Source organism: Coregonus lavaretus (assembly GCF_964263955.1).
Source record: "Coregonus lavaretus genome assembly, chromosome: 26".
In the NCBI taxonomy this organism is placed as follows: domain Eukaryota; kingdom Metazoa; phylum Chordata; class Actinopteri; order Salmoniformes; family Salmonidae; genus Coregonus; species Coregonus lavaretus.
Window position 1 is genome coordinate 32,286,652 of NC_140013.1, and position 27,916 is coordinate 32,314,567.

At 43.8% G+C, this 27,916-nt stretch overlaps 2 protein-coding genes across 7 annotated transcripts in view; one reads left to right on the forward strand and one right to left on the reverse strand.

Annotated features, from left to right (window-relative positions):
- The first annotated feature begins 508 nt into the window (after positions 1-508).
- LOC311101851 (solute carrier family 25 member 36-A-like) lies at positions 509-21,133 on the forward strand. The gene is made up of 7 exons (XM_084143062.1): positions 509-924; positions 4,251-4,415; positions 5,127-5,204; positions 13,007-13,107; positions 15,360-15,426; positions 15,573-15,868; positions 16,107-21,133. The coding sequence occupies exons 1-7, from the start codon at positions 884-886 to the stop codon at positions 16,298-16,300; spliced, it is 942 nt and encodes a 313-aa protein (XP_083999188.1). The 5' UTR covers positions 509-883; the 3' UTR covers positions 16,301-21,133.
- A 3,095-nt stretch (positions 21,134-24,228) lies between these two features.
- The window catches only part of LOC311101853 (SPRY domain-containing SOCS box protein 4-like), a 60,368-nt gene continuing 56,680 nt past the window's right edge, over positions 24,229-27,916 (reverse strand). For 3 of the 6 annotated variants that reach the window (XM_084143063.1, XM_084143065.1, XM_084143064.1), the window contains one exon: positions 25,527-26,499. In XM_084143063.1, coding sequence (XP_083999189.1) covers positions 26,372-26,499 — 128 coding nt within the window. In that variant the 3' untranslated portion in view covers positions 25,527-26,371. Of the gene's footprint in view, positions 24,632-25,526; positions 26,500-27,916 lie in introns of those variants that run through there. The other 3 variants (XR_014609957.1, XR_014609958.1, XR_014609959.1) reach the window with 3 other exon arrangements.

Here is a 27,916-nt window from a genome sequence, read left to right on the forward strand (position 1 = left end):
CTATTTTGCGCAATGACACAGTCGGTGTGTTCAAAGCGTTAGTACATAAAAACATTGTGCTAATTTTCGATGCGCCATAAGTTTGTGCTATTAGTACATAAAAACACTGTGCTAATTTGGGAGACCCATGGGGCGGCGCACAATTGGCCCAGCGTCGTCCAGGGTAGGGGAGGGAATGGCCGGCAGGGGGTGTAGCTCAGTTGGTAGAGCATGGCGTTTGCAACGCCAGGGTTGTGGGTTCGATAAAATAATGTATGTGCTAACTGTAAGTCGCTCTGGATAAGAGCGTCTGCTAAATGACGTAAATGTAAATGTTGTACATAATTAATGAGAGACTGGGTTGGAGCTTGCACACGCACTAGTACGCTTCCATTCAATGCCTGATCACGTGAAAATATAGTGATGGGGCGGGAGTTAATGACGTACTACTACACATCCGCCAATCACAGCCTTTGTTTTGCGGCTTCCCATTCGACGATAACAATTCTGACATGTCTCTGTAGCGTTCAGTGAGGTAAGGCGTGAAGGCGAGCAATGTAAGAGTCATGCGGAAGGTGTGTCGGGGTATAAGTATATCACAACGAATTTCATTTATTCACTAGAAAAAGACATCCACTATGGCAAAATAGTATCCCTGTTAACACGGAAGAGACGCAAAGTCACTGTCGAGACCGCGAGGTTTTCAATCGGGGGAAGGCAACTGTTAGCCTGGGACGCTAGTTAGCTAACGTTACATATACTCATTTTTGCTAGCAACTGACCTCCACCACAACACGGCGCATTGGACTAGTGATCAATAAGTGACTCATTCCTTGTCGTCGCCCTCCTTGTCTCCCAACCCAAAGTGGTGCCCTGCGTACGCGTCCTGGGAATATGAGACAGAATGAGTCAGAGAGATACCCTGGTTCATCTGTTTGCTGGAGGGTGAGTATCATGGCTAATCGCTAGCTAGTAATACAGTCCACTGTAACAGAAGCTACCATCATGGAATGGTAGATGAAGCTAACTAGCAAGCTATATTAAATGCAAATATGTCGAGTTAGTTAGGTATCTATTAACGTTAGTTGCTGCTAGTTTAGACTCGTTCATGATGATGTGCCTGTCTACAAGAAAATGTTTTGCTAGCTTGCTAACTATTAGCTAAATTAGCTAGCTAAATTCAATGTCATAACTGACGCTGTCTGGTTTTGGTAGGAACATCTATTTTGCGCCCACATCAACATGGCCAGCTGTTCGATTGTATACGAGTTTTGCTATTGCTATTCTCTAAATACTAACTTGATATATTGTCCGACTATTAGCCATAACCCACGATGATGCACTCGTTTTAGCACGTGCGCTGGGATGCCATTGTTTTGACCTTATTTCACATATTCTAACGTTAGCTAATGTTAACGTTGCCTGTCATCCCTTACGATTAAATGATTGAGCTAATCGTGCAACTAATGCACCATTAACGCTCAAAAGAGGACGTCTAACATTGTGGTAAGACGCAAACTATCCGGTTTCTCTCACTGAGGTATAAAGGGTTTCTCTCATAGGCCACCAGTGGCATCTGATTTAGATGTGACGTCAGAACCTAAACAAATGCTCTCCAAGGTCATACCATGGCCAGCTATAAATTACCTGAACTGCCGCAGCCGATGGGGGAACTTCTCCAATTAAACCATTCTATCTATGCAGCCCGAAGTTGTACTCGTAAATAGTCATGATGCCCACACTGTCAGTGTCACATTGTAGCGAGCTATGACTCATAGTATGAGAACTAGCCCAAGATGTGCTCATAAGGCGCCTAACGTTACCATTACACCTTAAGGTCCAAGGTATGTGTTATTTTCAGAGCTAGACTGGCTCTGGCAGCCAAAACAGCCAAATACTCAATCTAAACACAAATCGATTCTAAATTGCCATACGGTTCTAGAAACATAAATCCCTCTAATTGCATATCACATCAAAATGTGATACTGTTTTAACCGGCTTTATCACAGTTGCAGCCAACAGTATTTTTCAGTGACAACACATTTCTGGCGGCCTTCTTCCGTTACTGTTCCGAGCATGCGAAATAGCGAATTAGCACAGGTGGTCCCTCTGTCTTCTGTAAACACGCGCTGTAATATGGAGATATGGCAGTGTGGGAACACTAACCCTATAAAGGTGTGGATCAATTAAACCTTTTGTTTTTAGAAAATTATTTATTGTTGATATGAAACATAAGGTCCTTATGGTTCCAAAGCTGTACCGCAAGCGATGCGTGTTAATGTTCAGACCGAGCTCTTAACAAAATTTCCCCATACAGAAGATCCTGCGACCAATGACTCTTATGTGTAATGGCACTTGAAATTAGAGTCATGATCAAGAGCTATATGAGGACTTGATTTATAAATAACCACAAAATGCAAGGGCTGTAGCAAAACAATCTCAAAGGTTGACAGGTAAAAAATATATAGACTCTTACTATGCACAGATGGGACGCTTTCAAGATTATGTTGAAGATTTCAGGACTCACATTTCAGCTGGTTCACTGTAGTGTGTGAAGGAGCATACCGAGCTTGAGGCTGCAGGGCAAGGTGTTACTCACAGACTCATGGCAAAAGGCCAAGATGGATGAATACAGAGCAAGAGAGCTCGTTAATGCTTGTAAACTAAGGCACATGGCCAATTTCAGGGTTGGAAGACTCCTACTGTATGTGGTATGAGGGTGACTTGACACCAATACATTAGTGTACCTCCATATTCCTTCCAGAATGGTTATCCTTAGTTTATGATGGGCAGTAGCCTAATCAACAGGGCTGGGTTTTGCCGCTTCCTAGCCGACTAAACTCAACTCCACGATTTACGATGGAGTTGAGTTGCGACTAGTGTGGGCAGACTGGAGTTCCGACGTCACATAAAATGATGTTTTTATTATTATTTTTATTATAGATTTCAGCACCAAAAGAATAGCCTGCATTTACACAGGACAATGTAATGTGTAAATGCGGGCTATTCTTTGAGGTGCTGAAATCTGTAGTTTTTTTATAAAAACGTGATTTTATGTGATGTCGGAACTCCATTCAGCCCACACTAGTCACTGCTCAACTCCATCGTAAATCGTGGAGTTTAGTCAGCTAGCCCCTTCCCTGTAACTGTGTCATGCGGGTCTCCATAACATTCGGCTGCGTCTCAAGTCTTTTATTGGCTCCTATTTTTTATTGACATCATAATAAAAACACGAGAGTTGGTGGCATTACACATGGCAGACATATTGAGGCCTGGACATGTTCTCCTTTCCTTCAAAATAACATCAGTAGTTTGACATAGGACTATTGGTCCCAGGTAAGTTAGAGATAGTTTAGCCCCACACCCTCCCATCGTGTCCTCCACGTTGCTCTTGCTCTGTCACATGTGTAGACATGCACAGTCCACATGTGCCAGGCGTGCATGTTTAGCAGGTCAGCTTCCCTCATTCCCACCTCTGTTTACTGTGGCCATCTCCCTCTCTCTCTGCCTCAATACAAGTATGGATTAATGATCAACCACCATACCATCACAGTTAGGCCTGTATCTGTAATTTACTGGGGCTTGGCTGAAAATATTCCCTCATGTCTGTGTCTTTTTATAGTTTATGATACAACTCAGGGCTAGGTTATAAACACATACTTTCTACTTGCCATATTGCCCCCCAAAGGACTTGTAGAACGTAGGCTACTTCATCCCACTCCCATTGCTTTCAAAACCGTGTTGTTGAATTCTTGAGTTCCTATAAAGAAGCTCAGACTCAGTCATTGGTAGCCTGGTCATTTGTGTGCTTTTGGAAAGCGTTAGGTCAGATTAGGTGTGTGAAAGGTACTAGCACAAAGTATTTGTTATTGCATTGATTCATTCCAGGCGAGAACAGTTGTCCTCAGACAGGGGGCATTACTGTGCTGACTCTCCAAGGCTTCCCCTAGTCTCCACACTGCATCACAAGCCTCCCCTAGTCTCTGCATTGCTCAAGCCGCAAATCCTCAGGATTCCATCCACAGTGTATTTCTGTAATGGAATCAGCAACTTCCATCCAGACAGGCAGTTTGTCTGCTGCTTTTCTCGAGCAGCTGAGAGATATGTGCTGCCACCTCAGAAAAGCACGCAATTCTACCTCTGTCCTCGTGGCTGTGGGTTGTTTGCACTGACGCACTCTCTCTCCCTTTCTATACCCTTTCCTATCCCTCTGTTTTCTTCCCCACTCTGTTCTCTCTCCCTCTCTCCCCCTCTCCACTCTCCTCCTCTAGGTGTGGGGGAACGGTAGGAGCCATCCTGACCTGTCCCCTGGAGGTGGTGAAGACCAGACTCCAGTCATCCCACATCACACTCTACGTGTCTGAGGTGCAGCTCAGTACCGTCAATGGGCCCAGCGTAGCACGCATGTCCCCTCCAGGACCCCTGCACTGCCTCAAGTGGGTATTATATTCAGCCTGCACAACTTGATTTACTAGCGCTGTCATAGTAAGATCAAACAGGCATAGGCCTATATTCCAATGTCTAGTTATGTTTTTTGTTAACTATCAAACACTTCAAATACAATACTTTATGCTTGTGTTATTGGTTTTGATTGTTTTGGATTTATTACTGTCATTGCCCTCCAGCATTGCACATTAAACTTCACAGTAAACAGTCCTTAGTAGCCTAATGCATAGACGTCTCAAGAAACCAGAGAGTAAAAATGAGCTGGTCTATGTTGGGTGTTTACTCTCCATCCGCTCTACCCCCTACCCCCTTGTGGGGTTTGGCTGCAGGATCCCTCCCTCCTCACGAAACCCCATGTTGTTTTTTGCTCTGGCTCATATCTCCTTGGCAGGCAGAGCCATGTGGACTGAAATCCAACTCCTAGAGCTCGTCTCTCTCTCTTCTACCTTCAGGGAAAGGCCTGTCTGAGGATCTGTAGCCTACCCCAGCAGCAGGATATATCACATCACTTCGTATCCAACTCCTATTCTATCATACTTAATGTTTTTCTTTCTACAAGTTCTTGTTGCAACCCAGCAAGGCTTTCGGCAGACCCTATTCCTAGTTCATTGTTATAAACGCCACTGAAGTTTCAGTGAAAATAATGTGAATATTTGTGAGTGGTGGGTAAGGGAATTGAGATGTTCTGTTTTTGTCTTCAGGTTGATTCTTGAGAAAGAAGGAGCCCGCTCTCTGTTCAGGGGCCTGGGGCCTAACCTAGTGGGCGTGGCCCCCTCCAGGTAAGCGCCTAAATATTTTAGATGAATGAAATTATAGTACTGTATGATAATTTCATATTTCAGTCTAAACAATATCACTAACCACGTTTCCATCAAACCATTTCATACGGATGAATTACCTGACGCATAGAAAAAGTCTAATTTCTAAACGGTTCACCCGATATGGATGAAAATACCCTCAAATTAAAGCTGACAGCACTTTAACCTTGTAATAATTGTATCATTTCAAATCCAAAGTGCTAGAGTACAGAGCCAAAACGAAACAAAAATGGACACTGACCCAATACATTTAGAGCTCACTGTATGTGTGAGCTACGCAGTATCTGACCTAGGGTTGCAAAGCTACTGGTAAGTTACCAAAGTTACCGGAATCTTCAGTAATTTTGGTAATTAACTAAATCTATGGCACTCTATCGTAACTTTGGTAATTTATTCTTGAAAAACTGTAAAAATATATATATTCATATTAGGGCTGACCCCATTTAGTCGACTGGTCGATTGTTTGGTTTGTTGACCAAGATTTATTTTAGTCGAGCAGTCGCAAATATATATATTGTTTTTATGACACACGAGACACCTTTCTGATTTGCGCCTGTCTCAGAGGACTAATCCATTGAGGAGGCCGCAGGGATGCCACGGTCCAAGAAGAAGGGGAGAGTGACTAAGATGCACGTCTCTCTCCAGAATGCGCTCTCTTCCGCCATTTTGTGCCCATTCATTGGTTCAAAACTTAGTGTAAATTGTTTGCCCTTTTGATTGTTATGTCTATCAATTCCCCATTACATAGATCACCAGTAGTAGCCTACATTTAGCATTAATTCCCATAATTTCTCATCTACAATGTTTGTTTGGTTACGGTAATTTCTGTTAATGCATTCAATATACTATTATTACACTCATTTACCGTTCTCATTGTCGGAGTGGACACGTTGTTTGCAGAGCTCAGCACCTATGTTACACTTGTGAGAAACAAGTTTTGGTTTATTTCATTCCATTTATACATTTTTGTCAATTTATTGGACGGGCACCTGATTACGCATATAGAAGTGGGCCTAGGCTACCTGGCCTGCGAGCAAATGTAGGCCTATAAATCTGCCCATTTGGGGATTTCTGATTGTCTCAACTCACCACCACTAATGACCTGTGGAGCTTCTCAAAGTAATTTTTCTTCACCTCAAACAACAATGTAAACAATGTCTGTTTTTAGAATCAAATGAGAGTGACAATAGTTCGTCAATGTATTTGAAATATATTTCCATCTCTCTCCCTTTTGATAACCACTTGGCATGAAAGGGAAAAATGTAATTCTCTGATCCAGTGGAAACGTCATAAAATACCTGATTTACTTCTTATCCCTTGAACAAATACCCTACAGCTGTGTCTGTCCCGAGCTCACTGGCATGGGAAACTCTTGAGGGCCCAGAATATTTCATACAATGTTGCAAGTTCACTAGCACGAGTTGGCAATGGCAGTAGAAGTTCATTTCAGATTTGTATCATTTTCATTTAGATAGATGTCATGTAGTTCATTTTAATTACAATGATTTTGAGATACAAAGTCTATTATAAATTAAATTAAACTGTTCCACGAACATGTGTATATGAAAATCATAACTGGCACGCAGATCAGTAGAAATGGTAAGATAAATTCGCACTCCAAATGGAAAAGGAAAAGGATGCTGACCCCTGTTGTAGCCTATTACAGGCGTAATGGCAGAATCTGCCAAGGCCAGCAGCAGCGGGAGGAGGGGGGTCGGGAACAGGTTTTTTTATCTTCTGTTTGATCTCTGGCTCCCTCTTGAGTCATTTGTGTGTCTTCATTATTTAATCAAACAGCATTCTCAAAGCATCAGACAAGTTAAGTACATATATATTATTTTATTTAAACATATAGGGTGTGTCTTTACAGTATATGGAAAAATACACATTTAAAAATGTATACCAAGAAAACACTACTCCTGGTCGACCAATATGTTTTTTTGTAGAGGACAGCTCTAAATCATAGATAGATAGGTAGATATATATAATTCATTTATAATATCTGTGTCCATGAGTATGTAGTAGATAGATCATATGGTTCCATTGCCCAATTAATGAAAAAAACATCTAATCAGCAATGGCATGATTTTCAATTAACTCTGCAACTCTTCCAACTATTGACATTTTTCACAACTGCCACCAGTTTGATGCCAAAACATTGACAACTAATACATATTGACATAGTAAACAAACAAAAAAAGAGTTAGTAAAAAATATATAAAGGATATTTCATGCTGAAACCCTCATATTAAAGGTATACTCTGTGAAATTCCGTTGCCACGAGCACCACCGGAGATATTGAGATGAGCGAGATACAACACTTTGCTCTCACAGTCACACACAGTATCTCTGCATATGCATGGGTTCGTTTCACTCTGTTCACAGCATGGTAGCCAGGGTACCAAAACAGTTGAGAAAGTTGACCCTCGCGCTTCAACACTCTTAGTTGTTGCAGAAATTGACCCACTGTTTACTTTCTGCATCTGCGTCATATTGCTGAGTCTACCTTTAAACATCAATGGTATTCACTAAGTTGATAGTTTATATTTAGAATGTTTTACAGCTGTTTCATTCTATTTGGTTTATTTTAAAATAATCTCATGCAATTTGTTCATATATTTTACATGTGATAAAGCCACACAGAGGACCAGAGACTATTAGACACCTGTGATAATCTGAAGTACCCAAAACGGCCACTAGATGACTTGTGATAGATCACATAAAATCCTTGAAAGATACCAAAAATCTGGTAGCTTACTGGTAAACTTCAAAAGTTTCCAGTAATATACCCTCCCTTTACAACCCTAATCTAGTCTAGCATATGTGGAAGGAGCTACTATTAACATAATCTGACATTGACCCACTGGAGGGCAACTGCACACACACAGTCGATGTTAGCACTGAAGTCGGAGTTCTCAGTTGTCGTGTAGGAATGTCTGAGGGGTCACTTTGTTGCCGTGGTTAATAGTCAAAGGGTTCTGGGAGGTTACTGTGTCACTAGTGTTTGGTGTCATCAAGTTGACGGGGGTCCATTTTACATCTTACAATTGTACTTTTACAGAGAGTTGTGAATCAGTCAATCACTATCACAGTGATTATCTCACTCCTAGTCCATCTGTTAGACTGGACAAACAGTCGGTCACTGTGGAGGATAAAGTAGAGGAAAACAACCAAACTAGGGTTTCTGAGTGAGAGAGATAAGCTGATCACAGCTACAATGATCAGGGCTCAGAGTAGCACTGTACTCTAACCATCTGTAGGACTGAGAGAAAAGCTTAGATGCTAAATTGCTACTAATGCTAATAAGACCCTGGCCCGCTGATGATGATGCGTCTAAGTGGTGGCTAATGGTAGAAGCTAGCTAATGCTTTGTCTAACAAGAGCTTGTGCTAAGCGTTTGTGAAGTGCTTTGTTGACACTGTCAGGGTTTACGCTGATGCAGAGTCAAATCACCTGGGCCTCTGACGCAACACGAAATACACTAGTATGTGGACACCCCTTCAAATATGTGGATTCAGCTATTTCAACCACACCCGTTACTGACAGGTGTATAAAATCGAGCACACAGCCATGCAATCTCCATAGACAAACATTGGCAGTAGAATGGCCTGTACTGAAAAGCTCAGTGACTTTCAACATGGCACCGTCATAGGATGCCACCTTTCCAATAACTCAGTTTGTAAAATTTCTGCCCTGCTAGAGCTGCCCCAGTCAACTATAAGTGCAGTTATTGTGAAGTGGAAATGTCTAGGAACAACAACGGCTCAGCCGCGAAGTGGTAGGCCACACAAGCTCACAGAACGGGACCGCTGAAGTGCGTAGCGCGTAAACATCGACTGTCCTCGGTTGCAACACTCACTACCGGTTTTCCAAACTGCCTCTGGAAGCAACGTCAGCACAATAACTGTTTGTTGGAAGCTTCATGAAATGGGTTTCCATGGCCGAGCAGCCGCACACAAGCCTAAGATCACCATGCGCAATGCCAAGCGTCGGCTGGAGTGGTGTAAAGCTTGCCGCCATTGGACTCCATATTAATGCCCATGATTTTGGAATGATGTTCAACGAGCAGGTGTCCACAAAATGTTGGCCATGTAGGGTATAAATCTAGGCTACACACACATACATAGACAGTCTTGTACAGCTAACCTTGTGCGGACACACAATTCAGTCCCCAGTTGGTCAAATATTTGTTTGTTTACTATTCTTGTGGGTCCCCACAAGAATAGTTAAACACCTCCACACACACAAACACACTGTGACTGATAAGCTTTTAGTGTGTGTACTGGGTGTACTGAATGTAATTATTTACTTAAGTTGCAAAATTCCAGTGACTTTCCCAAAATTCCTAGGTTTTCCATAAATCCTGGTTGGAAGTTTCCAAGTGCCAGGTGGGAATAAGCAGGAAATCCGGAATCCTCCAACCAGGATTTCTGGTAAACCGGTGAATTTTTGGAACTATACCAGAATTTTGCAACCTTACTCCTTTTATCACTGTGTGTTTTGTCCAATAAGGCCTATATTAAACTGAAACACTCAGCCTAGCTGTTGTTGCTGTTGGCTTTACTCTTAATTAGTGGGGGTGTAACGGTTCACCAAACCCACGGTTTGTTGTGTATTGCACTTTTGGTGTCACGGTTCGGTTTTAGTACAGCGGGAAAATAAAATGCCAACAGTAACTATAGTTAAAGATGCACTATGCAGAAATCTCTCAGCCATTTTCTGGTTGCTAAAATTCTAATAGTTTGCCTAATTTCAGTTTGTGACAAAACAAGCAAGAATATTGTAGGGATTCATTGTACCAGCTAAACCGCTGTGAAATATATTTTCCATAACCAACATATTGTATTTTTCAGCAGTTTGAAGCTGGTGTACAAAACCGAAAGTAAAAGATGCAAAAATAAAAACGGGAAGCATAGAAATAGCGCCCATAGAACAGATCTACCGCTTTTGGTATTCCTGATTCCATATATGATCATGAGTCATAATGCCTGACGAGAGCACCATCAGGAATAACAACACTTTGTATTCTCTTAAATGAAAACACCCGATTTACTCAATATGCGTGTGAAATCAATATGTAAACATGGCTCAGAGGTGCTGAAACCTACTATTCTTCTCAACCACCGAGAATGGGCGCATATCCGTGGCCATAAACATACCTATCGCTCTTGTAATTTCTTTGGCCTGGTCAGAATCAGCTGCTTGAATGCAGAGGGGAAACAAAGTTGTACTTGTTTTTTTGCGTTTCCGTCTTGCTCCGGTGGTAGGAATACTGAGGTGATGTCGACGTAAATGTTTGAGGTGTTGGCAGCTGCATAAGCTATTCTTGTTGAGCAGTGGCAACTCACTGTTAACGTTTTATCCTCAACTCTCTGTCCATTGCCATTGTAATCTACTGGGAAACCCAAATGTTCCCAAACTGAAGATTTAAACGATGATGGGGAATCCTCCTGGTTTATCGACCCCACCACTCATCGTCGTAAAGAACTAGTTCCCGGCTGCGCTTAAAAAAAAGACCATTTGAAATGCGGCATCTAAATGTTTTTTAACGGAATAGCCTGAATAAGATTTACTCGAGGCATACAACGCAGCGAAGGCATAACCTATAGGCCTAGTGTTTTAAATGTTTATATATTTATTATGTATTCATTCGGGTTCACAGTGCGGACCGAACAGTGGTCCCTGTACCGAACAGTTCGGTACGAATACATGTACCGTTACACCCCTATTAATCAGCCCAGTCGTTGTTGCGGTTGGCTTTATTCTTAATTAGCCTAGTCAGATTAGTAGGTAGAGAGCTGGACAATAAAGTTTGGTAATGTTGTCATGAATTAGCTACACTGCTGCTGGAAGGAGACTAGTGGCTTACATAAGAGGCTGTTGTTCTTTACGTATCGTCGGTTACGAGAGAGACTAGTTCGTTTTGCACTAAAGATGTTGCCTAACCGTAACATTCAATACTTTATTTTCTTCACTGTGTATGTACAGTATCTCACAAAAGTGAGTACACTCCTCACATTTTTGGAAATATGAGTATATCTTTTCATGTGACAACACTGAAGAAATGACACTTTGCTACAATGTAAAGTAGTGAGTGTACAGCTTGTATAACAGTGTACATTTGCTGTCCCCTCAAAATAACTCAACACACAGCCATTAATGTCTAAACCGCTGGCAACAAAAGTGAGTACACCCCTAAGTGAAAATGTCCAAATTGGGCCCAAAGTGTCAATATTTTGTGTGGCCACCATCATTTTCCAACACTGCCTTAACCCTCTTGGGCATGGAGTTCACCAGAGCTTCACAGGTTGCCACTGGAGTCCTCTTCCATGACGACATCACGGAGCTGATGGATGTTACAGACCTTGCACTTCTCCACCTTCCGTTTGAGGATGCCCCACAAATGCTCAATAGGGTTTAGGTCTGGAGACATGCTTGGCCAGTCCATCACCTTTACCCTTAGCTTCTTTAGCAAGGCAGTGGTCGTCTTGGAGGTGTGTTTGGGGTCATTATCATGTTGGAATACTGCCCTGCGGCCCAGTCTCCGAAGGGAGGGGATCATGCTCTGCTTCAGTATGTCACAGTACATGTTGGCATTCATGGTTCCCTCAATGAACTGTAGCTCCCCAGTGCCGGCAGCACTCATGCAGCCCCAGACCATGACACTCCCACCACGCTTGACTGTAGGCAAGACACACTTGTCTTTGTACTCCTCACCTGGTTGCCGCCACACACACTTGACACCATCTGAACCAAATAAGTTTATCTTGGTCTCATCAGACCACAGGACATGGTTCCAGTAATCCATGTCCTTAGTCTGCTTGTCTTCAGCAAACTGTTTGCAGGCTTTCTTGTGCATCATCTTTAGAAGAGGCTTCCTTCTGGGATGACAGCCATGCAGACCAATTTTATGCATTGAGCGGCATATGGTCTGAGCACTGACAGGCTGACCCCCCACCCCTTCAACCTCTGCAGCACTCATACGTCTATTTCCCAAAGACAACCTTTGGATATGACGATGAGAACGTGCACTCAACTTCTTTGGTTGACCATGGCGAGGCCTGTTCTGAGTGGAACCTGTCCTGTTAAACCGCTGTATGGTCTTGGCCACTGTGCTGCAGCTCAGTTTCAGGGTCTTGGCAACCTTCTTATAGCCCAGGCCATCTTTATGTAGAGCAACAATTCTTTTTTTCAGATCCTCAGAGAGTTATTTGCCATGAGGTGCCATGTTGAACTTCCAGTGACCAGTATGAGGGAGTGTGAGAGCGATGACACCAAATTTAACACACCTGCTCCCCATTCACACCTGAGACCTTGTAACACTAACGAGTCACATGACACCGGGGAGGGAAAATGGCTAATTGGGCCCAATTTGGACATTTTCACTTAGGGGTGTACTCACTTTTGTTGCCAGCGGTTTAGACATTAATGGCTGTGTGTTGAGTTCTTTTGAGGGGACAGCAAATTTACACTGTTATACAAGCTGTACACTCACTACTTTACATTGTTACAAAGTGTCATTTCTTCAGTGTTGTCACATGAAAAGATATACTCAAATATTTACAAAAATGTGAGGGGTGTACTCACTTTTGTGAGATACTAGTCAGTCTATGTATGTTGTGTGTAGGTCTTCTACTGTATGTTGTAAGTTCCATGGCAGTACAAGGGATTCCCCACCAGGGACGGTGAAGATATTGATTCCTGTGCTGTACAGTATGTATCATGTTCTCTGTTTAATCCCTCGACCCTGTCTCCTCCTCCAGAGCCATCTATTTTGCTGCGTACTCCAGTGCCAAAGAGAGACTGAATGAAGTGTTTGAGCCGGACTCTACACAGGTCCACATGGTATCTGCTGGCTTGGCAGGTAACCACACCAACCTCAACCTCACTCACTTTCTAACACTATACCATGTAGTCTTTTTTTAACTGTTTTATTTATAGATTTTTCATAGGTAGGTATACTTTTCAATCACATATTTTTCTGTGAGTATTCAGTCAACTGCAGCTAGTAAATTTGGATGATAGCCTAACCTGGAGTGTCATGTGATGTGACCACTTCTAATGTGTTGGTCAGACATGCCAGAGGACTGGACCTGACCGGGTCAGTGGTGTCAAACCCAGACTGACTAGTTCTGTAGAGGTCCCCTACCTCACCTTCCTATTATAAGGTTAGGTTTCTATATTCTAGTCTTGTGCTACAGTATATCTGTCCAGCAGCTCTCAGCCTATTGTTTCATGTGACAGCTCCCAATATGACCTAATCCTCTAGCCTAGTGCCTAAACTAGTTTCTGACAGGAAGTGTCCCTCTTTGTCTTTCCATGTGCATGTTATTAGGACTTTATTGGTTTTTCAAAGACAAGGGAGTAGAATAAAGTATATTTATTGTTGACGTTCCGTCTACAAAGACTTTTTCAAGACAAGTCTCAGTTAGGCCTAATATAATGCAAGAGCTCAAACCTAGACACTCCCCTAGGCCTCCTGTACGCAAACACTGGCTTATCCCGTTTCCCCTGGCCGTGTGTCATCATACACCTCTGCTTCAAAGTGACAATCCCATGTTAAACCTGACATATCAGGCTGATGAGTGCAGATGGACTCCCTAGCAGGCTGATGAGTGCAGATGGACTCCCTAGCAGGCTGATGAGTGCAGATGGACTCCCTAGCAGGCTGATGAGTGCAGATGGACTCCCTAGCAGGCTGATGCGTGCAGTACTAGAGATGGGTTGTGTAAAAAAAGTTTAGGAGGATCTTCTACTAAACAGCCTTACTAGACACAAGCTGGTTTCATACATGTTCGTGACATGCATGAGATGTCCTGATGAAGGTCGACTGACTGAAAGTTCAGCCACAATTAAAGAAATTTGCATCTGACTGGAAGTGTGCGGAGACTTGTGCCTTTTGTCTCCAGCAAAAGTGTGCGGTAGATTCTACCTATTATCATAAAATTATATTGTAAAACTCCAACTTGTGCAGTATTTCACACACATACACACACACACACACACACTAGTCTCTCTCTAGATGATTATTTCTGTCCAGTGTCACAGTGATCCTAGGAGCAATATGTAATGTAGCCTAGACTCCTGGCTTCTACCCTTTAGAATTTAGGTAAGTCAAGCAAGCTGGCCTTTTAAGGAGCGCTGTGTGTTTCTGTAATGGAGGACCAGAGTGAACGTGGGACTGTGTGTTTTTGACAGGTCAACGTTAACACCCTATCCCTCTGAGCAGCATGACTCGGTCCTTCCACCAATCAAGTCAAGGTCGGCTCGGCTTTATTTAGTCTGGCGGGTAGGAGCATTGGGCCAGTAACCAAAAGGTTCCTGGATCGAATCCCCGAGCTGACAAGGTCAAAATCTATTGTTCTGCCCCTGAGCAAGGCAGTTAACCCACTGTTCCCCGGGCGCTGATGACGTGGATGGCGATTAAGGCAGCCCCCCGCACCTCTCTGATTCAGAGGGGTTGGGTTAAATGCGGAAGACACATTTCAGTTGAATGCATTCAGTTGTACAACTGACTAGGTATCCCCTTTTCCATAGTCAGCCGATGTACGCCCCATCGTAGATATGTGATACATAGAGCTCATTGGTACATTGTAGATATGTGTTACATAGAGCTCATTGGTACATTGTAGATATGTGATACAGAGAGCTCATTGGTACATCATAGAAATGTGATACATAGAGCTCATTGGTACATCGTAGATATGTGATACAGAGAGCTATGTAGCCAAGTGGCTTCTGCAGAGCTAGGAATAACCCTGAGATCAGTGTCAACATGACTCCCAGGCTAAAGTAGCCTAACAATGATATTATGGGAGTGTAACCTTTACACACACTAACATGCACATGCTCACACATTACAGCACACATGCTGTCACAACACAGATATCCTAGGCCTTGTCATACTGTGGTATGTTCATGAGCTCTCTTAAAAGCTCTCTTAAAAAGGTTAGCAACAGTTCTTAATTTCTGATGGTTTTAAATTCCCTTTAGGGTGGATGCTTCAGAGAAGTTTTGGACAGTGTTTTGTTCTGCAGCTTGGTAGACAAACACTCCTGTGGTGTTTGTCTATGAAGTAAAGTGTGTCTGAATGTGAGCTCTTGTCCTTCCTCTCAGGGTTCACAGCAATCACAGCTACCAACCCGATCTGGCTCATCAAGACTCGCATGCAGCTGGACTCCAGGTAAACACACACGTCTGACTCGGTAGTGGATTTAGGATGTGGTGTCGGTGTACAACCTCTCTGTCGGTGTACAATCTCTCTGTCGGTGTACACCCTCTCTGTCGGCTGTACCATTAGTAAATCCCTATTCCACCTGCCTTTCATAGGAACCGCGGGGAGAAGCCCATGAATGCGTTTGATTGTTTGCGGCGGGTGTACCAGACAGAAGGCCTGCGAGGGTTCTACCGGGGAATGTCAGCGTCCTACGCTGGAATCTCAGAGACTGTGATCCATTTTGTCATCTATGAGAGCATCAAGCGTCGCCTCATGGAGGCCAAGGCCGCGCAGCACATGGACGAGGAGGTGGAGGAGGATTCGTCCAAGGATGCCTCGGACTTTGTGGGGATGATGCTCGCCGCCGCCACCTCCAAGACCTGTGCCACGTCCATCGCTTACCCCCACGGTGAGAGCACTGCATCCTGGGAGCAGGAGGGTGGATGTGGTCTGAGTAGAGGATAGGGGGTTTATAGTCAGTCGTGTGTTTATAGTTAGAACCTGTAGTTAGTATTGGTTGTCCTTAGACCATGTTACTGTGAGAGTAAATTATATTCAAGTCCAGTATGGATTCTAGTATTGGGAAAGTCTTTATTTTGAATGTACCAGGAAATTAGCGTACTCATCTCCTTCTCCTCTCTTTACAGAAGTGATCCGGACCCGGTTACGGGAGGAAGGCACCAAGTACCGTTCCTTCTTCCAGACTCTGACCACGGTGCCCAAGGAAGAGGGCTACCGGGCGCTGTACCGCGGCCTCACCACCCACCTGGTGCGCCAGATCCCTAACACCGCCATCATGATGTGCACCTACGAGCTAGTGGTCTACATGCTGAACGGTTAACCTTTGACCCTTGACCTATGACCCCAGATTAAACCCCAGAGAGAGATGGGCCGACGCCCCACGTGGACGGATGGCATAAAGAGACCCCCGAGAAACTAAACAGGAGAGGGACCAGGGACTGTCATCTCTCCCACCTCCAGTCCCTCCATCCGGTCTGTCTAAAACTAAACAGGAGAGGGAGCAGGGACTGTCATCTCTCCCACCTCCAGTCCCTCCATCCGGTCTGTCTAAAACTAAACAGGAGAGGGAGCAGGGACTGTCATCTCTCCCACCTCCAGTCCCTCCATCCTGTCTGTCTAAAACTAAACAGGAGAGGGAGCAGGGACTGTCATCTCTCCCACCTCCAGTCCCTCCATCCTGTCTGTCTAAAACTAAACAGGAGAGGGACCAGGGACTGTCATCTCTCCCACCTCCAGTCCCTCCATCCTGTCTGTCTAAAACTAAACAGGAGAGGGACCAGGGACTGTCATCTCTCCCACCTCCAGTCCCTCCATCCTGTCTGTCTAAAACTAAACAGGAGAGGGACCAGGGACTGTCATCTCTCCCACCTCCAGTCCCTCCATCCGGTCTGTCTAAAACTAAAGCAAATTGTCCCAAAAGCACCCTGTTTTTTGGCATGGAGAGTTTTAGGGTTGTTTTCAGGGGTGCACGACACAGGAAGAGGGGTTGGTAGACAGGAAATCACCATGTTGGTTTTGGGGATATGGTTTAAAGGTGTTTAAAAAGAAGCTGTCTCATTGAAAATTAGTCCTTAGGAGCCCTTTCTCTCTCTCCTTTTCTTGCCCTCCTCTCTTATTGTGTCTCTCCTAAATAAGCTTCTTTACAAGCGCATAGCTTACTGGAGCAGGTACATTGGGGAGAACACTCAAGCTATTTTAGATTCTTAACAATACTAATCATTTCTCTGGTTTGTGTGTCAAGGGGGCAATTGGTAGTAGAGGCTTGTTGAGTGCAGGGAGGTCTTGAGGTGAGGATAGGGTTGGAGGTTGGAGCGAGGCGGATAGGGCATGTGCCTTGTCTTGCGTGAAGACTTGAACAGACCTGTATAGATGTGAGGTTGAGGAGGGGGCGCAAAGGTCAGACCAGCCCTGGTTTCTGGATCTCAGTAGACCACAGTTGGACCGCAGGCATTCAGAACCACACATAGTGCTGGTCGGGTCCACTTTGCACTCAGGACCAAGCCTGGTCCCCTCCACCCTAGTTGGTCAACAAGCACACAGATTGTCCCTACAGGGGCTAGTCCACTCTGACAAACCTAACCTCTGAGACTGGCTGGCCCTGACTGACATCCTGACTAACACTATAGGCATTGATACTCTTGACTCATACTGGAAGCTTAAACATATGCAGCAGCACACACAGTGTTCTCTTTGTGTGTGTGTTCTGTAGAGCAAGTAGGGTGTTAGTAAGATCCTTTGACCCACTCCCTCATAGCACCCAGACTGACCACAATCATCCGGTCAATCATAACTACTTGAATGTTAACCAACACAAGGAATAACAAACTAAAGACTATGGAGCATTGTCTCACATCAGATGGCAACCTTGTGAATATTCTAAGACAGAAAAAATGATAACAGAAAATACAAAAGTTTACAAACTTAACAAGACAATTATAATAATGATAATTATATGAAAAAGTATATATTAATGTCTTCATAAGATGTAACATTGTTGCATTTTTCTGCTCAGTCATGGGAGTGTAAACTATATGTTTTGGGGGGGGATTGGGGAGTGAACCTCTGAACCCCCAAGGTTTCCCCTCCCTTAGACATATGTGTGATTTTTTAATGCACTTTTCTGTAGACCTGCTCTGACCTACAGTTGCATCTCTTCTTTCTCTGCCTCAGAATCCAAGCAAGTGTTACAGATGAGACAATCCTCTTTCCAGTCTTCACTTTGGGAATAGATGGGGATACTCTAGAGTGTATGTGTTTGAAATGCTACACTATAAGGAGACCCTATGTTGTCTATCCCCATACTTTATGCAGTATATGTGTGGTTTAACAAGTGTTTTTTAAAGAAAACAAGATGACTGCATTTCAAACCGATTTTCAAAAATGTTTCATTTTGAAACTTTTTTTGGGGGGGGTTGTCATTTTTAATCTGACTCTTTTTTGATGCCTTGCCTTGAAAACAGAAAGATGCTTGCTCTCTACTTCTTTCACCTCCCTTTATTTAGCTGTTTTTCCTGTTATTTTCTGTCTGTCATTTTCAAACTGTGAGAACTCAATGTTCATAATCTCCTTGTCTAGCTGTTGTTTACGTTCAGCCTTGTGTAACCATGGAGACACTCTCACCTACTGACCTTTCCCCGCTCAATTGATACGAGCACAAAGAGCCTTTCCAGCACATGTAAGCTTCACTGCAGCCATTGTCAAATAGCCACAGGTCACACTAATGCTAGAAATAAGAATTAGGTTCATAACATGCTGCCTGTTCCTTAAACAAATTACTGTATTGCTACTCAATATTCACTCTGGAGAGAGTAATGACATAACTGGAGTTGTATCAATATCTAGGTAAACTGTAGCTAGTTTTCTCTTGAGATATGTGCACTGCTCAAATGCATCTCTTCACCCTTCATGCCAGCTGGGGTCTGGGCGACAGGGCTGAGACAATCCCTCCTGTGCCATCATGAAGGTTGTGGAAGCAACTAACAACCTCACTAAAACTGTAGGTAGTTAGACCCATTTCTAAAAAGGGTCAATGGTGAAATCTGAAATCAGCTTATTCTGTATCACCCTCACTGAACATTCACATCTTACTGCACACACATGAAGTATGCATTATATCGGAGAACTGCTCTATTATAATTAATGCATAGAGCAGGATAAATATCTACAGATTATTGATACGTCTGTTCAATTTGCGCTGCAATCTCTGAAACCTGAGCTAGTGTAGTGGGTGGTTCCATTGCTGCTAGTACACCCACTGGCAGCAGACAAACTCCGCAAACTAAACTATCTTCTGTTGGAAACGTCTACTGAGTGACTACAGCAGGGGTTTCCCAGCCCCCTCCTCAGGAACCACCAGACGGCACACCTGATTCAATTAGTCAACTATCACCAAGCCCTTGGCTAATTGAGTTGTGCCATTTCGGGGCTCCAATTAATATGTGAACCATCTGGTGGTCCCCGAGGAGAGGTTTGGGAAATATTATACTACACCAGGGATAGGCAACTTTGATGGGGGAGGGACACACAAAACATTTGCTTGTGCATCTGCATACCCACATCCATACTCCCAAACACACACATTATGAGCAAAACATTTTAGCGGCCCCCCTCTTGACAGCGGATTGACATTTTTTAATGTTTGGAGTTAATGTCGTGCAATTCAACGTAGAGAAACTGCAGTTTTAAAGCATGTTTTCTATAATTCTACATATTTTGCCAAGGGGTGGAGAAAAGCTGTTGCAATTTTATAACTAATTTCAGGCAATTCTACTCATTTTGCCATGGGCGGAGAGGAATATTTGCTTTTTTACAGCTAATTTCCTGCAATCCTACGCATTTTGCCATAGGGTGGCGAGAAATGTTTGCAGTTTTTAATATATCTGAGTGAGACTGACTAACAATGGGGGCCCCCTGGCCGATAATTCGACCATGATTACTAGGTTTAGCTGGCCGCTAGACTAATTTACCAATCTTTTTTTGGTTGCTGACATCAGTGGTGGAAAAAGTACCCAATTGACATATTTGAGTAGAAGTAAAATGACTCACCCAGTAAAATACTACTTGAGTAAAAGTATTTGGTTTTAAATATACTTAAGTATCAAAAGTAAATGTAATTACAAAAGTATACTTAAGTATCAAAAGTAAAATTATAAATCATTTCCCATTCCTTATTTGCACAATCACATTTTTAAATTGCACCTTGTGTATTCTACAAATTCTAACTCGCAACAGTAAGTTGAGATCCCGAGTTAGTTCCCAAAATAATATATACAGGGAGCTCCAAAAGTATTGGAACGCAAAAAAATGCTAACCTCCCCTGTTATTGTAATGGTGAGAGGTTAGCAATTTGTAGTCACAAGCTTGATGTAGTCATTGCGTGCTATGAATATGGGACCAAATACTTCACTTTTTACTACTTTAATACAACATAAGTGAATTTGTCCCAATACTTTTGGTCCCCTAAAATGGGGAGACTGTGTACAAAAAGTGCTGTAATTTCTAGACGGTTCACCCGACATGGATGAAGATACCCTCAAATTAAAGCTAACAGTCTGCACTTTAACCTCATAGTCATTGTAAAATCCAAAGTTCTGGAGTACAGAGCCAAAACAAATGTGTCACTGTCGCCATAGTTTTGGAGGTCCCTGTATAATTCATATCTTATCTTTTTTTTCTTGATCCATGCGGCCTGCCAGTTACCCATCCCTGCTCTACATGTACGTGCTTCTACTCTGGGTATATCACTGTGTGTGTGCTTATAACCAGAGCCATTTGGTACACAGTTCTTTCACATGGGTCTGTTCTCGTCTTGCCCCTGAATGTCTAAATTGTGTGTGTGTTTGAGAGCGAGAGTGTGTGTGTTTGAGAGCGAGAGCGTGTGTTTCCGTTCCAAATTATTCTTGTCATGCCCTTTTCTGTTTTGTAGGTGTGTGTGAGACCCTGTGTGTCCTTTAGAAGTACACACTCAGTCCATTAATGACTTAACAGTGTTGTTTTCCTTTTCCATTTATTTCCTATAATTTGTGTTTTGTATTTTTTCATGACGTCTTTGACGAGCCTCCTAGATGTGTGGCTGACTATGCATTCTTCTCACACCCCTGGTTTGTAAAACAAAAATCTATAAAAAGGAAAGCGTGCTTGGAGCGTATTGACATTTGTGTGTGGTTTGATTGTGTCCAGAAAAGTACCATACAATTCCCTTATTTACATTTTAGTCATTTAGCAGACACTCTTATCCAGAGCGACTTACAGTTAGTGAGTGCATACATTTTTCATACTGGTCCCCCGTGGGAATTGAACCCACAACCCTGGCGTTGCAAGTGCCATGCTCTACCAACTGGGCTACACGGGACCTTATCGAATGTCTAACACTTTACCAACAGAGGAAAGAAACAGTTCACTAAACTGTTCGTTTTTATAACCAGCAGATGGCAGTATTGACTTCAGGTGCCAGCAGCAAACTCTACCAAGGTGCTCATAACAAACACACAGAAGTTTCCGGTTGTATTAGTCGTATGTACGGGATACACATGGTATACGCCATCCAACTAAATGCTTACTTGCAGGTTCTTTCTCGACAATGCAACAACAATAAGAAATAATAAAAGATAAGAATACGAACAAAGTAAATGGTTCAGTAGAAGAATACATTTTATCATAAGTATAAAACAGGAAGGCACAGTTTATAGTCCAATATTTACATGTATTTTGGGGAAGGGGGATTGGGTGGAAAGTGTTTAAATAGTGCAGTATTTAGCGATCATAATAAGAGTGGTAGACAAAGTTGTGATGTGTGTGTGAGTGCATATGTGCGGAGAGTCCGTGCAGGTGGTCAGTCCAGTTGAAGTGTTCAGCAGGTGCTAAAAGAGTGTGACTGTGTTACGGGTCTAGATGGAGGATATTCACGTCAGCCAGACACTAAACAGGAAAACACCCCTCCTACAGCTCTGTAAATGACATGCACTGTCCTTTCAGAAGAATTACCTTTACACAATACCTTCTACAACACGGTGGACATGGAACCATAGTGAGGTGCTCTTTTCACTAAAATGTCCTCTCTTTCAACAATGTGCTTGTACTTTCTTTCCATTTTTCATATAGTTGTCATTGACGTCGCAGCAACAATGTCTTGTAATGTTGTTTTCAGTGTGGCAGCAGTTGTTGAAAAGGACAATGCTCCTTTGTCTCAGTCTCTTCCTTCCCCAGTCCTTACCCACACACAGTACCTCAGTAAGCCATTAGACTTTCCTTCGTGTGATATTTCCCCTGTGTCGCTTCGGTTGTTTCCCTGAGTTGACAATAGTCTCCAGGTCCATTCACAGGTCAGTGTGTGTCTTATGTGACCACACCACAGCTCTGGGAAGGCGAGACGCCATCCACCCTTGTGAGGACGGCCATGCACTGCCAGAGTGCTGCTGACCTTTATTTGGACGCCTCTTTAAGTGTTTGTGGTTCTGCCAGTTCTGTTCCATGCCTGCACTGACCACATTCACAGCCCCTTCACTGGCTGCAATGACTCATGGTTATTTAAAATGTTCTGATTGACAGCTACCTACAGTGAGTAAAGGGCTATTTTCTGTATAACTGTGTGTCAGTGGAGGCTGCTGAGGGGGGGGACGGCTCATAATAATGTCTGGAACGGAGCATTTGATACCATTCCACTAATTCCGCTCCAGTCATTACCACTAGCCCGTCTTCCCCAATTAAGGTGCCACCAACCTCCTGTGGTGTGCATGTGTGTCCTGTCTATAGGACTGACTATGGGGAGTGTACCCTATGTTTAAAGATCATTCAAATAGGTCAAAGAGAAAAGTCTAGCTTTGAGAAGTCAAGCACTCATTCATCTGATCTGCCTTGGAGAGATAGGCAACTTTTACATCACGCTCTGCAGGAGAGGAAAATAACCCTAAACGAGGAGGTTTTCTTTTAGGAATTATACATTTCTTCATCTTCCTTCCGTGGAAGACAACAGCCCCTCAACCGCTACAGTTCTCCCCCCACCTCCGCCCTACATTTCACTCACTACAGGACGAGAGGGAAGGAAAGGAGTGAGGTAAAGAAGAGGGAACAGAGAAGAGCGAGAGGAGGAATGTTGATGGGCGTCATGGAGAGTGAATACAGTAGAATAGACAGGTGAGGGGGAGCGATTACGCCTTTCATTATGAAAGTGATGGAAAGAACAGGCATGAGAGCTAAAGGAGAGGAGAGTGCAGACAGTATTAATATGGACGATGATGGAATGCTGGTTGGAGAGTGAGAAGTGGGGAGAAATAAATGGGTCGAGTAGGGAGAGAGAGGGAAGATAAGGGAAAGGAAGGAGCCAATAGCCACTGTTGTAAGATTATATCCCAGCCAACTGTATAGATCAGAGGTCAATTGTAATCAGCATAGTAGTGCAGCTGCCACAACAAACTGTAAAGAAACAGGGTGTATGGATGTATCAAGGATAAGCCCCTTTTAAACAGATCAAGGCCAGGGATGATATTTTAAACATATTTGATTTCCAATGCCTGGTTTTAGCCTCACACACTGATGGGGCCCAGCATCATGCCCCGAAACACTTTCTCATCCTGTCCTTCAAATCCTCACTTCTCAACCTGCATTTCAGCACTAAAGCCTTCGCCTGAGATCCATGTGGTATAACACAAGCTTATTTACCCTTATGGTAATGGATAGGTAAATGTGGCCCTGCAAGATCATCCTTAGCAAGCCTTCCTATAGAGGGAGTAGCATGATTGTAACCATTTAGGGACATTTTTCCTTCCCTACAACCGCACTCACCACTTGCGTCAAATCATCTAAATCAGGGCCACTTTGCTGTTCCTTGGCTCTCTCTCTCTATCTCACACACACTAAAAGGAGAGAGCATGCACTTGTCCTGGTGTGATTTTTATACAGTATGATCTCTAGACATATTTATGCGGTAAAACATTAAATGGGTTTTCTGAACAGTCAGGAAAGGAAAGCTGCTTTGACTGAACTTTGATCACATAACAGGCTTTGTTCCCTGCCCGCCCCATGGGAAATCAGGTTCAGAAAACATTACTTTCTGACTAAAAATCAAATACAGGCAGCCAACTACAGCAGCATATTTTAAATCCCAGTTAGAGAAATGAATTACTATATTTTTGGTTCAAAGGCTTAGTGTTGTGAAGGTGCTGGGAAGCATTGCGACTTCCCTTCATTTGGATGACACTGGCATGCTGAGGTGACAGTCGGTCCAACTGGACAAAAAACACCAGCATGTTTGGTTTAGCTTTTTATTCACATTTAAAAGATGCTCATTGCAGCACATTCCTCGATCAGTCTCTCAGCGAGACTTCCTGTCTCACACGGGTCACTTCCTGTTCGGCAAATAGATCTTAATACCATAGAAAACAAATCAGAAATAAACAAAAGCCTCAGTCATAGAAACAGAAAACATATTTAAAAAAGGAATATCACCATCAGGATAAGAACGGAAGGAGTGAGAAAAAAAAAAAGCAGCATGTACATTTTTTAAAAACAATCTCCTGTGACAAAGGTGTCGTGTGCTTTCTCTGCGCAGGCACATAAACAGTAATAGCGGATTGGCCCTCCAATCATCCTCAATCAGCTTTAACACACACTGACTGACAACATCCCAGGGTATGTCCACAATGGCACCCTATCCCTACATAGTGCACTCCTCCTGATCAGGCTGATCAAACGCAGTGCACTCCTCCTGATCAGGCTGATCAAACGCAGTGCACTCCTCCTGATCAGGCTGATCAAACGCAGTGCACTCCTCCTGATCAGGCTGATCAAACGCAGTGCACTCCTCCTGATCAGGCTGATCAAACGCAGTGCACTCCTCCTGATCAGGCTGATCAAACGCAGTGCACTCCTCCTGATCAGGCTGATCAAACGCAGTGCACTCCTCCTGATCAGGCTGATCAAACGCAGTGCACTCCTTCTGATCAGGCTGATCAAACGCAGTGCACTCCTTCTGATCAGGCTGATCAAACGCAGTGCACTCCTTCTGATCAGGCTGATCAAACGCAGTGCACTCCTTCTGATCAGGCTGATCAAACGCAGTGCACTCCTTCTGATCAGGCTGATCAAACGCAGTGCACTCCTGATCAGGCTGATCAAACGTAGTGCACTCCTTCTGATCAGGCTGATCAAACGTAGTGCACTCCTTCTGATCAGGCTGATCAAACGTAGTGCACTCCTTCTGATCAGGCTGATCAAACGTAGTGCACTCCTGATCAGGCTGATCAAACGTAGTGCACTCCTTCTGATCAGGCTGATCAAACGTAGTGCACTCCTTCTGATCAGGCTGATCAAACGTAGTGCACTCCTTCTGATCAGGCTGATCAAACGTAGTGCACTCCTTCTGATCAGGCTGATCAAACGTAGTGCACTCCTTCTGATCAGGCTGATCAAACGTAGTGCACTCCTTCTGATCAGGCTGATCAAACGTAGTGCACTCCTTCTGATCAGGCTGATCAAACGTAGTGCACTCCTTCTGATCAGGCTGATCAAACGTAGTGCACTCCTTCTGATCAGGCTGATCAAACGTAGTGCACTATGTAGGGAATAGGGTGCCATTTTGGACGCAGCCGCAGTCACTCACCCAGAGACATAATGGAAGCCTGGATCCAATGAAACCCACTGATAAATAAAGAGAGACTGCCAGTTGAGAGGGAGGTGTAGTGCAGCAGGAGACTAAAGAGAGATGAGGGCTGTAGTGTCGCCAAACTCAGTGGGGTTAGAGTGGGTCTGACTGATGTCTTGGGGTGCCTGTTGCGGAGCAAGGCTGACACGCACCAACCCACACATGCATAAAAACTCACACCACTCACATACACTCTGAAAACAGCCCCTCTGAGCATGAGCGAGTGTTTGCATATGCATGCATTCAAGGATGTTCGCATGCCTGTGTGTTTTCCATCCTCTAAATCCATGTGGCTAGGGGGCTGGTGAGTCTCAGTGGAGCCTGCTATAGGGTCTAAATATAAATATCTACATGTTCAGAGAGGCTTCCAGAGAGTCTGTATAGATGTACAGTAACTATGTATGGATGGCTATATGCATCATCCCAAAACGCCCTGTTCCTCCAGGACCATGTTCTAGAAGCTCCCACACTATAGACCCAACACTTCTGCTACTGTCCAGTCTCAAACCCATCTCCCTCCTTTCTGTCTGTCCATCATTCCATCATAGCAGTGAGCAAATTTAAAAAAAAACATGTTAAAAACGGACACAAATCCTAAAAGGAAACTCGGAACTCCTTCATAGGCTTCCTCCTGACCATCATCATTATCCTCAGTAGATGTCCAATGGTTCAAGGTTCAATTGTTTGGGGTTGACCGTAGTGAAATGTAGCTGCCGTCAAGCAGTCATTCATTGTCCTGGTGGGTGTGTGGGGTCACTGGTACTGGAGGTAGTTCTTGAGGGTCTCTGGCAGAGGGAGGGTGTCTATCTGGTTTATTCGGTCCCGCCCCAGAGCCAGCCTGGCCACTCGCCTGCACAGGTCCATCAGGGGGAGGGGCTCCGCTGTGACAAACAGGAGAGAAGAGAGGACATTAATAACAGGGTCAAAAAAGGAATGTTTACATACATTTACAGATTTAATAGACACCATTTCAGAGGGTCTGGAAATGACTGCATTTAATATAAGTGTAGACTGAGCAATATGATATCATCCTCAGAAGGGCTTTTAAGTGCATTTGTTTGTGTCAGAGATCTTCCCACACAGAGAAACTTTGATATTGAGAGTGCCCTTCACAGACTTCCGCTTTACTGTTCCACCCGCTGTGACTATCTGTTTGTACTGGACGCACAGAGCAGACACTCACCTGAGCACCCGGTGTGAAGGTGATGCTCAGGGGCTCACCACACACAGTCTCCCTCACTAAAGTACACACACAATTTGCTGAGTCACTGGCCACATGGCTTGGAATAGACGGGGTGGACGGTGTCAAGGGGGACCCTAGGGAATCTTCTAAATGGACTGGTGCCCTTGTAGCTATGTGACTACTAGACAACACACAGTAAGACATATAGACACACACTAACATTGGCCTCTCCTATACTATACACTAAGATGTTTCCATAGGAAGAATGTGATACCAAAGCAGGCTTGCTGGCAGGCTGGCTTGCTGGTACTTGACATGATCTATTGCACAATTTCAACATCACATAATGAATGTTCTTAAAACGAACAGAGATCCAAAATAAACTTGCAAAGTGTTGGATTGAGTCAACAACTTCCAAGAAACAGACTACAAGAAAGCATAGGCCTTAGACACACACACACAGACAAATATACACGCACTTCCAGATGTCAACTTTTAGGACACTGCCTGCCTATCTGACTCACTAACAGTCTAACCAGGTCACATGGTCACATCCTCCACCTCACTTCCTGTGCAGACAGTGATTGTGGGAGATGGATGGATGGATGGATGTAATCTCCTGCCTGCATGTTTATTCTGCTTGTCTGACTCTGTGGTTATATGTTATATGGGTGTAAGACAGTCATAGGGTGTGTGAATGTGAAAGGGGATGGGCACCACCTGGAGGATGTAAACTCTTCACTTCCTGTTAGAGAGCCTGGTTATTTTAGGTGACCTCTGAACTCAGTGGTGAAAGGTACCTGCACACACATGGTTCACACACTGGTGTGTCATTACCTAGGCTTACTAAAGCAAGATGTTCAGCTCACTGTAGCCATGTGTGTCATGAACACACACGGCAAGCCTATTAACATGGAGAGCCATAGTTGAGTCAATTGAGAGAGGAACAGTAACATAGCATGTTATTCAGTAGAATTATGGGAATTGCATAGGAGGGATGATTATGATAATTATGATGCTGCTGCTGCTTCCTGGAAACTGTCCAATCGCCCAGCTAGTGTGCCCTCTCCCTGAGTTGCTGCTGGCGACAAGTGGTCCCATCAAACAGCGGGAAT